The following is a 13,514-nucleotide window of genomic DNA, read 5'->3' as shown; positions in this document are numbered from 1 at the left end:
GAGCCACCACACACTGCAGCACAGATGAACTTTGGAAAACAGAAGAGAACCACCTATACAACGTATACAAGAAGAATGGATACTCAAAAAAATACAGTGCGCAGATTCCTCAAGAACAAACCATGACAAGCAGACCAAACACAGCCAGAAACCCTAACCATCTTACCATACATCAAAGAAGTTTCAGAAATGACAGCTAGACTACTAAGACCCCTCGGAATCCTCGTAGCGCACAAACCCACCAACACTCTCAAACAAAAACTAACAAACTTAAAAGACCCAGTACAACCCATGAACAAAACCAACGTTATCTACAAAATTCCATGCAAGGACTACCACGAACACTACGTAGGACAAACAGGAAGAAAGTTAGCCACCAGGATACACGAACACAAAAAGACACAACCCTCTCTCCCTCGTAGCCCTACACACGGATGAAAAAAACCACCATTTTAACTGGGACAACACATCTATCCTGGGACAGGCTAAGCAAAGACATGCCAGAGAATTCCTAGAGGCCTGGCACTCCAACCACAACGCCATAAACAAACACATAGATCTAAATGCCATCTATCAACCCACCAGAAAACGAACAGGAAATGACATTACCACAAACCCTAGGAACCCCATCAAGGAGAAAGATATAAATAGAAAGCAGGAGACTACAGGTTCGCTTCACTTGGAGGTCGCCACTGATGATGTTACCTAGCCAGTAATGAAACGTCTGGATATCAAACCTACAGCTCAGTGAGCAAGCCTACACCGTAACTTAGTGTGTACTCCTCAACTGCATAACACCTTCAAGGTCTTGGACTAAAGTTTTGTAATCTCTTGGTCAATATATGGTTGCTTTCGTCTAATGTTAGAGCACAAGTTTCTGTGCTTTCACAGTCCATTACCCATTGTTGAGGGCCACCACTACTGGCAGTTCAGCAATATTGTTCTCCAAGCTGGTCACATCAGAATCCATGCTCCCTCACTTCTCTCAACACAATCTTGTGCAATGCTAATTTACTGAAAGGCTCCTTAAACTTGTGTGCTTTTGTTTTACTGTATTTAGACAGGTTTGAATCCTGTAGGATTTTGTTTAGCTATTATCATCGTCTTTTAGACCGATATGGCACAAAATAAATGTTAAATGGATCCATATAAAATTCAATAGGCATATACCATTGATATTTTATTGCAATTAGAGCAAAGTTCTCTTTAGAGAACTTCAGCTGATGGTTTATATTTGCAGCTGCTAGACATTACAGAGCTTTTAAATGTGACCCAGTAACCTCAACATCGAATTTGTTGGTTGTTTTTGACGAGGCAGGCCTCATCTGGAGTACTGCGTGCAGTTTTGGTCTCCTGACTTGAGAAAGGATATACAGGTACAAGAAGGGCTGCAAAGGTGTTTCACTAGGTTGACTCCGGAGCTGAGGGGGTGGTCGGCTTATGAGGAGAGATTGAAATAATATTCATTGGAATTTAGAAGAATGAGGGGAGATCTTTAGATTCATTAAATTATGAACAAAATAGATAAGATAGAGGGATTGTACTATAGACCCTCCTAATACTCAGCGGGAATTGAGAAATAAATGTGTAAGGAGATCTCAGTTATCTGTAAGAATAAGGTGATTATGGTAGGGGATTTTAACTTTCCAAACATAGACTGGGTCTGCCATTGTGTTAAGAGAGGAATTTGTTAAGTGTGTACAAGAAAATTTTTTGATTCAGTAAGTGGATATGCCTACTAGAGACTTGACCTACTCTTGGGAAATAAGGCAAGGCAGGTGACTGAGGTGTGAGTGGGGGAGCACTTTGGGGTCAGTGACCATAATTCTATTCGTTTTAAAATAGTGATGGAAATGGATTGACCAGATCTAAAAGTTGAACTTTTAAATTGGAGGAAGGCTAATTTTGAAGGTATTAGGGCAGATATTCGCAGGTAAAGGGATGGCTGGAAAACGGGAAGCCTTCAGAAATGAGATAACAAGAATCCAGAGAAAGTATATTCCTGTTAGGGTGAAAGGAAAAGTTGGTAGGTATAGGGAATGTTGGATGACTAAATAAATTGAGGGTTTGGTGAAGAAAAAGAAGGAAGCATATGTCAGGTACAGACAGGATAGATTGAGTGAATCCTTAGAAGAATATAAAGGCAGTAGGAGTATACTTAAGAGGGAAATCAGGAGGGCAAAAAGGGGACATGAGATAGCTTTGGCAAATAGAATTAAGGGGAATCCCAAGGATTTTTACAAATACACTAAGGATAAAAAGGTAACTAGGGAGTGAATAGCGCCCAGTAGGTGAATCGGGGTGGGGATGGAGGTGATAGGTCAGAGAGGAGGGTGGAGTGGATAGGTGGAAAGGAAGATAGACATGTCATGGGGACGGTGCTGAGCTGGAAGGTTGGAACTGGGGGAAGGAGAAATGAGGAAACTGGTAAGTCCACATTGATGCCCTGGGGTTGAAGTGTTCCGAAGAGGAAGATGAGGCATTCTTCCTCCAGGCGTCTGGTGGTAAGGGAGTGGCGTTGGAGGAGCCCCAGGACCTACATATTCTCGGCAGAGTTGGGGGGGGGAGGTGAAATGTTGGGCCACAGGGTGGTGGGGTTGATTTGTGTGGGTGTCCTGGAGATGTTCCCTAAAGCGCTCTGCTAGGAGGCGTTTAGTCTCCCCAATGTAGAGTAGACTGCATCGGGAGCAACGGATACGACAAATGATACTGTCCTACCTGCCTATTTTCCTTTCCACCTATCCGCTCCACTCTCCTCTCTGACCTATCACCTTCATGAAGGGCTTTTGCCTGAAATGTCAATTTTCCTGCTCCTTGGACGCTGCCTGACCTGTTGTGCTTTTCCAGCACCACTCTAATCTAGATTCTGGTTTCCAGCATCTGCAGTCCTTGTTTTGCCTAGTGAATAGGGCCCCTCAAAGATCAGCATGACGGCCTTTGCATAGAGTCACTGGAGATGGGGGAGATATTAAATGAGTATTTTGCATCTGTGTTTACTGTGGAAAAGAACAAGAAAGTTATAGAAAGTAGGAAATAGATGGTGACATCTTGAAAAATGTCCATATTACAGAGGAGGAAATGCTGGATGTATTGAAACACATAAAAGTGGATAAATCCCCAGGACCTAATCCGGTGTACCCTAGAACTCTGTGAGAAGCTCGGGAAGTGATTGCTGGACCTCTTGCTGAGATATTTGTATCATCGATAGTCAGAGGTGAGGTGCGGGAGACCAGAGGTTGGCTAACGTGGTGCCATTGTTTGAGAAAGGTGGTGAGCCTGACATCGGTGGTGGGCAAGTTGTTGGAGGGAATCCTGAGGGACAGGATGTACATGTATTGGAAAGGCAAGGACTGATTAGGGATAGTCAACATGGCTTTGTGTGTGGGAAATCATGTCTCACAAATTTGATTGAGTTGTTTGAAGAAGTAACAAAGAGGATTGATGAAGGCAGAACGGTGGATGTGATCTTTATGGATTTCAGTAAGGCGTTTGACAAGGTTCCCATTGGAGACTGGTTAGCAAGGTTAGATCTCATGGAATACAGGGAGAACTACCGATTTGGATACAGAACTGGCTCAAAGGTAGAAGACAGAGGGTGGTGGTGGAGGGTTGTTTTTCAGACTGGAGGCCTGTGACCAGTGGGATGCTGAGTCCACTACTTTTCGTCATTTATATAAATGATTTGGATTTGAGCATAAGAGGTATAATTAGTAAGTTTGCAGGTGACACCAAAATTGGAGGTGTAGTGGACAGCGAAGAAGGTTACCTCAGATTACAATGGAATCTTGATTAGATGGGCTAATGGGCTGAGGAATGGCAGATGGAGTTTAATTTAGATAAATGTGAGGTGCTACATTTTGGGAAAGCAAATCTTAGCAGGACTTATAGACTGAATGGTAAGATCCTTCGGAGTGTTGCTGAACCTTGGAGATGCAGGTAGATATGATAGTGAAGAAGGTATGTTTTCCTTTATTATTTAGAGTATTGAGTACAAGAGTTGGGAGGTCATGTTGCGGCTGGATAGGACATTGGTTAGGCCACTGTTGGAATATTGCATGCAATTCTGGTCTCCTTCCTATTGGAAAGATGTTGTGAAACTTGAAATGGTTCAGAAAAGATTTACAAGGATGTTGCCAGGGTTGGAGGATTTGAGCTATAGGGTGAGGTTGAATAAGCTAGGGCTGTTTTCCCTGAGCATCGGAGGCTGAGGGGTGACCTTATAGAGGGTAAGTAGACAAGGTGTTTTCCCTGGGTAGGGGAGTCCAGAACTAGAGGCATAGGATTAGGGTGAGAGGGAATAGATATAAAAGGGACCTAAGGGGCAACGTTTTCACGCAAAGGTTGTTACATATATGGAATGAGCTGCCAGAGGAAGTGGTAGAGACTGGTACAATTGCAACATTTAACAGGCATTTGGATGGGTATACGAATAGGAAGGATTTGGAGGGATATGGGCCGGGTGCTGGCAGGTGCGACTAGATTGGGTTGGGATATCTGGTCGACATGGATGCATTGCACCGAAGGGTCTGTTTCTGTGCTGTACATCTCTATGACTTTAAGTAGAGAGGATGTTTCCACTGGTGGGTGAAATTAGGATAAGAGGGCATAGCCTAAAAATTAGGGGAGGAGATTTATGGCTGAATTGAGAAGGAATATCTTCACCCAGAGGGTTGTGAATTTATGGAATTCCCCACCCAGTCAGTAAATGTTTGTAAAGCTAAGATAGATAATATTTTCAACAATGAAGGAATTAAGGATTATGGTGAGAGGGTGGGTAAGTGGAACTGAGGCCGTGGAAAGGTCAGCCATTCTCTTATTGAATGGCGGGGCTGGCTCGAAGTGCCAGGTGGCCTACTCCTGCTCCTGGTTCTTATGATCTTATTCACAAAATTGTTTCCTAGGATAAAGGGTTTGTCCATTGTGAAAAGATTGAATCCATTGGAACTTGGAAGAATGAGAGGAGATATTATTGAAATGTATAAATTCTGAGAGGTTTTGACAGAGTAGGTACTGAGCGATGTTTCCTTGGTAGGGGGATCTACAACTTGGGTGTACAGTTTAAAAATAGGAGGTGTCCCTTTTAAGACAGAGGAATTTCTTTTATGGGAGCTCAATAATCTTTCGAAATATCTCTCCGAAAGAACAATGGAATATGGGTCACAAGGCTTAATGAGACAGATTTTTGGTAGATGAGAATTAAGTATTATGAGGAACAGACAGGCAAGTAGAGTTCAGACTTGGATCTGATCAGCCATGGAATTACTGACCGACAGAGCAGGCTCATGGGTAAATAGCCTCCTCATTGTGTTTCTTATATTCTAAACAAAAGATAAAGAACTTGAATTGGTCAATAACTTGAAGTAATGAATGCAAAATCATTAAACAAGATGACTCCTAACTCTTTCAATTAAGAATGAACATTTTTCTGTGTGGGATTGTGTATAGATGGCATGGAAAGATATTAAGGATTCTTTTTGGTGAAGTGCACATTAGTTGGGGCTATCGGGGCTCCTTGGCATGAACGCGCGCATGCAGTTTACAGAAGACTGTGAGATGCCAACAATGTAAAGCTTGTAAAGAATAGAAAACTCAAGTTTTCTCTGGAAGATTATGCACTTTTATATTTGTATGTGGAGTTGCATTATGTTCTTAGAATAAAGAAGACCAGATGCAGATCTATTGTCAATTGTAACAGTTTTTGATTAGTTGGAACAAATGCATAGATGCTTTCTGATGTTTTATGCTTGAGTTGGATTTGCCTTCTGCATCAATATGATTCAGGGTCGTAGATTCTGAGAGATTCACAAAGCTTCTGAGAACATTCTGTTGTGCTATCTTACACTCTGCAGACGGTTCTTAATATGCTGATTTTTTTGTCATTGCAGAATGAAATGAGTATAGCAACACTACAGTTGTCCAAACAGCTTCTTGCATATGAGAAACAGGTGAGAATGTTGGAGATTTTTGCTTTTAATATTTTGTTCATGCTTACGTTCTAAAGCAACTTGAATTGTGCCAGATAATGGGTTCACTGGGGTAAACTAGTGTAAAGGGAGAGAACTCAGTTTAAGAATCTGGGAATTCAAAATACTGATAAATTTGAAGGATTTATGTATGAATGGGTAATCCCATTAAAATCGTAGTAATAGGTTAACTGGAGGATAACTGGTGACTCATTGGAGTGCTGTTTAGCACCAAATGGCAGATTAAGTTACTCTACCTCTCCAGCTGATAAGATTGCTGCACTGAGCAAAGACTACTTAATGCTTCCCAACTTGACAACAGAAAACATCGAGTATATTAAAGATCAGCAGCCAACAAATCATCAGTTTAAATTCTTGGTAAATTTACTGAAGTACAAACTATCTAGCGAGATGCCACCACCTGCTCACTGCTTTTAACATTAATCTTTCAAGCAACAAATTCCATTTAGTCATCTACACTTCGTAAACTTGATACAGTTACATATAGAAGCCCATACAAACTGATCATTTGTTCTAAATTCCCTAATTATCAGATGACACGAGAGTGTCACAACTAGGTGCATTGTCTCCAAGCTTCAGGTTCAATGAATTAGATTAGGTAGTCAATCATTACCTTGTGATGTACACAATGCAACCTCAGTCATACATGATTATGGGAACCACTTGGAGTTATGGGGTGACCCAGCCTGTCCGGCCACAAGAAGAGCTATAAAGAAAAGTAAGATAGATTATGAGGAAAAACTAGCTCAGAACATAGAGACAGTTGGCAAAATTTTCTATAAATATACTAAACAAAAAAAAGTGGCTAAAGTAAACATTGGTCCTTTAGAGGACTAGAAGGGGTATTTAGTAATGGGATATGAGGAAATAGCTGAGGCATTGAATAGGTATTTTGTGTTGGTCTTTGCACTGAAGGACCGTAATTGACAAAGAGATGATCATGAAAGAGGTCATGTTGGGCAAGCTAATGGAGCTAAGGGTACACATGTCTCCTGGCCCTGACCCAGGGTGCTGAAAGAGATGGCACGAGAAATAGCAAATGCACTTATGGAAATTTTCCAAAATTCACTGGACTCTGGGGCAGTTCCAACAGATTGGAAAACAGCAAATGTAATGCCACTGTTTTAAAAAGGAGGTAGACAAAAGAATAATAGACCAGTTAGCTTAACTTTTGTAGTGGGGAAAATGCTCGAGTCTGTAATCAAGGAAGAAATAGCAAGGTATCGAGATAGAAATTGTCCCATTGGGCAGAGGCAGCATGGGTTCATGAAGGGCAGTCATGCTTAACTAATCTTTTAGAACTCTATGAAGACATTACGAACACGGTGGACAATGGGGACCCAGTAGATGTAGATATCTAGATTTCCAAAAGGCATTCGACAAAGTGCCGCACAAAAGGCTGCTGCATAAGATAAGGATGCAAGGCGTTACAGGCAATGGATTCCCATGGATAGAGGATTGGTTAATCAACATGAAGTAAAGCATGGGATAAATGAGTGCTATTCTGGTTGGCAATCAGTGACTCGTGTGCATCAGAGATCAGTGTTGGGACCACAATTATTCACAATTTACGTAGTTGGAATTGGGCATCAAATGTAGTGTGTCAAAGTTTGCGGATGACACTAAGGTGAGTGGTAGAGCGAACTGTGCAGAGGACCGTGAAACTTTGCAAAGGGACATAGATAACTTAAGCGAATGGGCAAAGGTCAGGCAGATGGAGTATGATGTTAGTAAATGTGAAGTCATACATTTTGGTAGGAATAACATTAAAAAGGACTGTTACTTGAAGAGTAAGAAATTGCAGCATGCTGCTGTGCAGAGGGACCTGGGTGTCCTTGTGCATGAATCACAGAAGGTTGATCTGCAGGTGCAAGAAAGCAAATGGAGTTTTGCCCTTCATTGCTAAAGGGATTGAGTTTAAAAGCAGGGAGGTAATGTTGCAGCTATACAAGGTGCTGATGAGGCCACATCTGGAGTACTGTGTGCAGTTTTGGTCTCCTTGCATGAGAAAGAGTATACTGGCACTGGAAGGGCTGTAGAGGAGTTGATTCTGGAGTTGAGGGGAGACTGAGCAGACGGAGATTGTATTCATTGGAATTTAGAAGAATGAGGGGGGAGTCTTAGAGAAACAAATAAAACTATGAAGGGAATAAATCAGATAGAAGTAGAGAGGATGTTTCCACTGATGGGTGAAAATAGGGCATAGCTTCAACATTAAGGGGAGCAGATTTAGGACTGAATTGGGAAGGAACTTCTTCACCCAGAGGGTTGTGAATCTATGGAATTCCCTGCCCAGTGAAGTGGTTGAAGTGGTTCCCTAGTAAATGTTTTTAAAGCTAAGATAGATAATGTTTTCAACAGTAAAGGAATTAAGGGTTATGATGAGAGGTAGAGCGATGGGTGGAGCTGAGGCCACGAAAAGATCAGCCATGATCTTATTGAATGGCAGAGCAGTCTTGAAGGGCCAGATGGCCTATCTTACTCCCAGTTCTTGTTATGTCCATATGTCCTATGTGCGATACTGTGGTTGACCCAATTGTCCAGTGCATGATTCTGTGGGTGACCTGGCTTGTCAATGGGAGATGCTACGGGAAACCCAGTGATTGTCGCGGACCACTCAGTGGATGACCAAATTTTTCTATTATGTGACCTTGTTGGTCAATGGTGTGCCCAGTGATTGATTTCTGTTCCTGATAACCTCGCTCAAAGATTTAGTTTTGGTGGTTCCTCTTGAAATCTTTCCTCCGGTGTGCTCAGTTATTTAACAGCACATTCTTATGCTGAGAGGGCCAGATTTGTTAGATTCATTATGCGAGGATTATTCATTATCTATGGTTCTGAACCATTTCTGTTGTAGTACTGAAGATCCAACGAGCTAAGACAAGAGTTTTGGTCTTTGAATATTGATTAACATCTCAATGGATTCTGACATGTGTTGGGAGTAGAGTGCCATGCTGTTGCCACCACCACTACTACACACACTCCCACCCTATCACCTTTCACCTTAACTAGTTGAAACCAGAGTCAGTCTGACTAACTGACCACTGTTACAATGTGGAGGTCGAACCTGTCCGTCAATTAAAAAAACCAAACACCCAGAAAAGCTCGCCTCGGCTTGTAATCTGTTAAAATGGTAAGCAAGTGACAGATAACCCCTATATTCCATTGTTTAAAGAAAAATAACAATTTATTTTTTCTAACTCTAATAGTGAACATTAAATAAAAACTACTCACAAATCCAGGCCTCCCTTTAACTACTTACTATCTGATCCCAACTCTCTAAAACATTCATTAAACATTACATTAACTTAATCTCAAGACCACACAGTCTCTGTCTGCTTCAGTGTTTTCACTCTTCCAGCTACTGATTTCCCTAGGTCTTCATCTTTCTTTTTTACTGCGAGTATAATACACATGAAAAGACACCTTTCTAATTTCTTTGAGATCAAGACATTAAATGGGCAGTTGCTGTTCGGCTCTGATCGATGGTAGTTGCTCTCCTTCTAATTTTCAAAATACCAGGTTTGTATACCCCCATAACACATTAGATTCTTACACTTTGATTGGTTTCCAGGTGTCAAAACGATAAAATTCAAATTTCTTTGGCTTCTGGGCATAATTTAAGTTAATCGGTTAAATTTTAATTGTTAAAACAACAACCAAAACTCCGATATCCATTTAACAGCCAACCATTATATTTGGAACAGCTCAATCTTTAGCTGGCAGCTGTGGCTGTATTTTAAATTCAAAAAACACCACACGCTGGTTTCTTTGTCGTTGAAGTAAACCCATCTGAATGTAAAACTGTGGAAGAAATGGGTAGCCTTCTCACTTGATGAAGAACACATCCAATTTACTTTAAAAGATCTTGTCACCAGCAGTGTACCACAGGCATCAGTTCTGGCTCCTCTTTTATTTATTATTTATATGAATGATTTGGATGAGAATAAAGAAAGCATGGTTAGTAAATTTGCAGGCAATACCAAAATTGGTGGCATAGTAGACATTGAAGATTACAAAGGGATCTTGATCAAATGGGTAAATGGGCTGATAAATGGCAGATGGAGTTCAGTGTGGATCAATACAAGGTATTATATTTTGGTACAGCAAATAGGGGCAGGACTTATACAATTAATGGTGGGGCTTTGGTTAGTGCTGTCGAACGTAAGGGTTGGCATGTAATTCTTTGAGGTTTATGCCAGGGTAATTAAAATGACGTTTAGCACACTTGCCTCAATTGCTCAGTCATTTGAGTATAGGAGTTGGGAAGTCATGTTGACGTTGTAGAGGACATTGGTGAGGCCTCTTCTGGAGAACAATGTCTAGTTCTGTTCGCCCAGTTATAGGATATTGCTGAGTATGGAAGGTTTGAGTTATAAAGATAAGCTGGGACTCTTTTAACTGGAGTGTAGGAGGTTGAGAGGTGATAAAATCATGATGGGTATAGATGGGGTTAATGGTAGTTTTCTTTTCTCTAGGATGGGGTATTTCAAAACTAGGAGGCATATTTTTAAGGTGAGAGGAGAGAGATTTAAAAAATAAATTTTTACTTGTGTGGAATGAACTTCCTGAGTAAATGGTGGATGCGGGAACAGTTACAGCGCTTAAAAGACACAAGTACATGACTAGGAAAGGTTTGGAAGGATCTGGGCAAGGCAGGTGGGATTGGTTTAATTTGGGATTATGTTCAACACGAACTGGCAGGACTGTTTCTGTGCTGTATGATTCCATGGCTCAAAGTCACATTTGTTGGTTGTAAACCAAAGCATAAGTAAAGATTGAATCATAGAGTCTCTATAGTATGGAAGCAGGCTAATTCGGCCCACTGAGTCCACACCAGCCCCTCCAAAAAGCATCCCACCCCTCCAACCCCCATCCCAGTAACCCTGCATTTCCCCTCCACTTAGCCTGCACGTGGACACTATGGACAATTTAGCATGGCCAGTCCACCTAACCTGAACCTAGATACAACACAGGTCCTTTTGCCCTCGATGTTGTGCCAGCCTTTTATCCTACTCTAAGACCAGTTCACCGCATTGACTTGAGAGAGAATCTTATAAATGTAAGTGTAAAGTTGCCAAAGTCCTAACAGACCATAGGGCTGCTCTTTCATAAGAGAGAGGCAACTGGTGGTGGTTTAACCTGAGGGTCACCATGCCTCATGCAGAGGAAGAAATTGTGAATTGAGTCCTTTATGATAAACCCAACTGGTACAGGAATTGAACCCATGCTGTTGGCATCACGCTGCAGTCCAAGCCATCCATGCAGCCAACTGAGCTAACGGACCCCTATGAAAAAAAAGACATATTTATATAGCACTCTATTCTGTCTTCATGCACAATCAATTGCTGTTTAGTGTCAATTTTTTATACAAATGTGATAGCAGATTTGCACAGAATACAGTATAGCAAGAAAATAAATGACCAACAAAATCCATTTATGAGGTAAGTTGGAGGATAAATATTGACCAGATTATCAGGATGAAATCCAAATCCTTTGAAATAGTGCCTTGGAATTTTTTACACACATCTGAAAGGAAAGGTGGGGACATGATAACATTTCATGCAAGTGTATAGCGCCCCCTCAATACTGCAGCAAAATGTTAGCTTGGATTAAATGCATAGATCACTAAAGGAAGTTTCACCACGACTTTGACTCAGGCAAGGAGTTAAGGCTGACATATTCTCTCTTAGAATCGTACAATATAGAAGAGGCCATTTGGCCTATCAAATCCATACTGCCAAAAATCCACTAAATTTATGCTAGTCCCACTTTGCAGCACTAGGCCTAGAGCCTTGAATGTTATGATATTTTAAATGCTCATTGAAGTACTTTTTAAAAGGTTGTGAGGTTTCCCGCTTCAACTACCTTCTCAGGCAGTGCATTGCACACTCCCACCACCCTCTGGATGACAATATTTTTCAAGTCCCCTCTAAATCTCCTGCCTTTCATCCTAAAATTATGCTCCCTTATTTTTGACCTTTCAGCTAAGGGGAACAGCTGCTTTCTAATCACCTTGTCCATGCCCTTCATAGCCTCTAAGGAGTACCCCCTCAGCCTTCTCTGCTCCAAAGAAAACAACTCCAGCTTATCCAGACTCTTTTCATAGCTGACATGCTTCATCCCAGGCAACATCCTGGTGAAATCTCCTCTCCAGCCCCTCCAGGGCAATAACATCCTTCATGTAGTTTGGTGACTAGAACTGCACACTGTATTCCACCTGTGACCTAATGAAAGCCCTATACCCTTCCAATATGATCTTCCTGCTGTTATAATTTATGCCTTAACTGATGAAGCCAAGAATCCCATATGCCTCTTCAACTACCCTATTGACCTGCCCTGCTGCCAAGATCCCTCTGAGAATACAGAAATACAGGCTACAAGATGAGATGGGATTGAGGTTGACAAAGAGGAGGTTTTAACAATTTTTGAAATCTGAAAATAGATAAAACTCCCGGGCCGGATGGGATTTATCCATGGATTCTCTGAGAGCCGGGGCGGGGGGAGATTGCAGAGCCTTTGGCTTTGATCTTTACATCATCATTGTTGACAGGAGTAATGCCAGAAGACTGGAGGATAGCAAATGTTGTTCCCTTGTTCAAGAAGGGGAGTTTGGACAACCCTGGTAATTATAGGCCAGTGAGCCTTACTTCGGTTGTGAGTAAGATGTTGGAAAAGTTTTTAAGAGATAGGATTTATAATTATCTGGAAAGGAATAATTTGATTAGGGATAATCAACACGGTTTTGTGAAGGATAGGTTGTGCCTCACTAACCTTATTGAGTTCTTCAAGAAGGTGACAAAACAGGTGGATGAAGATAAAGCGTTGATGTGGTGTATTTGGACTTCAGTAAGGCGTGTGATAAGGTTCCACATAGTAGGCTACTGCACAAAATACGGAGTTTCGGGATTGAAAACGATTTAGAGGTTTGGATCAGAAATTGGCTAGCTGAAAGAAGACACAGGGTGGTGATTCATGGGAAGTGTTCATCCTGTTCATCCAGTGGTGTGTCGCAAGGATCTGTTTTGGGTCCACTGCTGTTTGTCATTTTTATAAATGATCTGGATGTGGGCGTAGTGGGATGGATTAGTAAATTTGGGAATTACACTAAGGTAGGCAGAGTTGTGGATAGTGCCGAAGGGACATAGATAAAATGCAGAGCGGGCTGAGAAGTGGCAAATGGAGTTTGATGCGGAAAAGTGAAGTAATTCACTTCAGAAAAGTAACAGGAATGCAGAGTACTGAGTTAATGGTAAAATTCTTGGCAGTGTAGATGAACAGAGATCTGAGTGTCCTGGTGCATAAATCACTGAAAGTTCCCACCCAGGTTGATAGGGTTGTTAAGAAAGCATGTGGTGTGTTGGCCTTATTGGTTGGGGGATTGAGTTTTGGAGCCACAATGTCATGCTTCAGCTGAACAAGACTGGTAAGGCCTCATCTGGAGTATTGCATACAGTTCTGGTCGCCACATTAGTGGGCGGCACGGTGGCACAGTGGTTAGCACTGCTGCCTCACAGCGCCAGAGACCCG

The 13,514-nt window shown here is 41.7% G+C and overlaps 1 protein-coding gene across 2 annotated transcripts in view; it reads left to right on the top strand.

Moving 5' to 3' along the window:
- appl2 (adaptor protein, phosphotyrosine interaction, PH domain and leucine zipper containing 2) overlaps positions 1-13,514 on the top strand; it is a 151,704-nt gene that overhangs the window by 33,543 nt on the left and 104,647 nt on the right. For both annotated transcript variants that reach the window (XM_043713268.1, XM_043713267.1), the window contains exon 3: positions 5,886-5,945. In XM_043713268.1, the coding sequence (XP_043569203.1) occupies positions 5,886-5,945 (60 nt within the window). The remainder of the gene's footprint in view (positions 1-5,885; positions 5,946-13,514) is intronic.

This window comes from Chiloscyllium plagiosum, chromosome 23 (genome assembly GCF_004010195.1).
Source record: "Chiloscyllium plagiosum isolate BGI_BamShark_2017 chromosome 23, ASM401019v2, whole genome shotgun sequence".
NCBI lineage: Eukaryota > Metazoa > Chordata > Chondrichthyes > Orectolobiformes > Hemiscylliidae > Chiloscyllium > Chiloscyllium plagiosum.
Note: the sequence above shows the minus strand (reverse complement) of the source record. Positions and strands in the feature narration are given on the sequence as shown.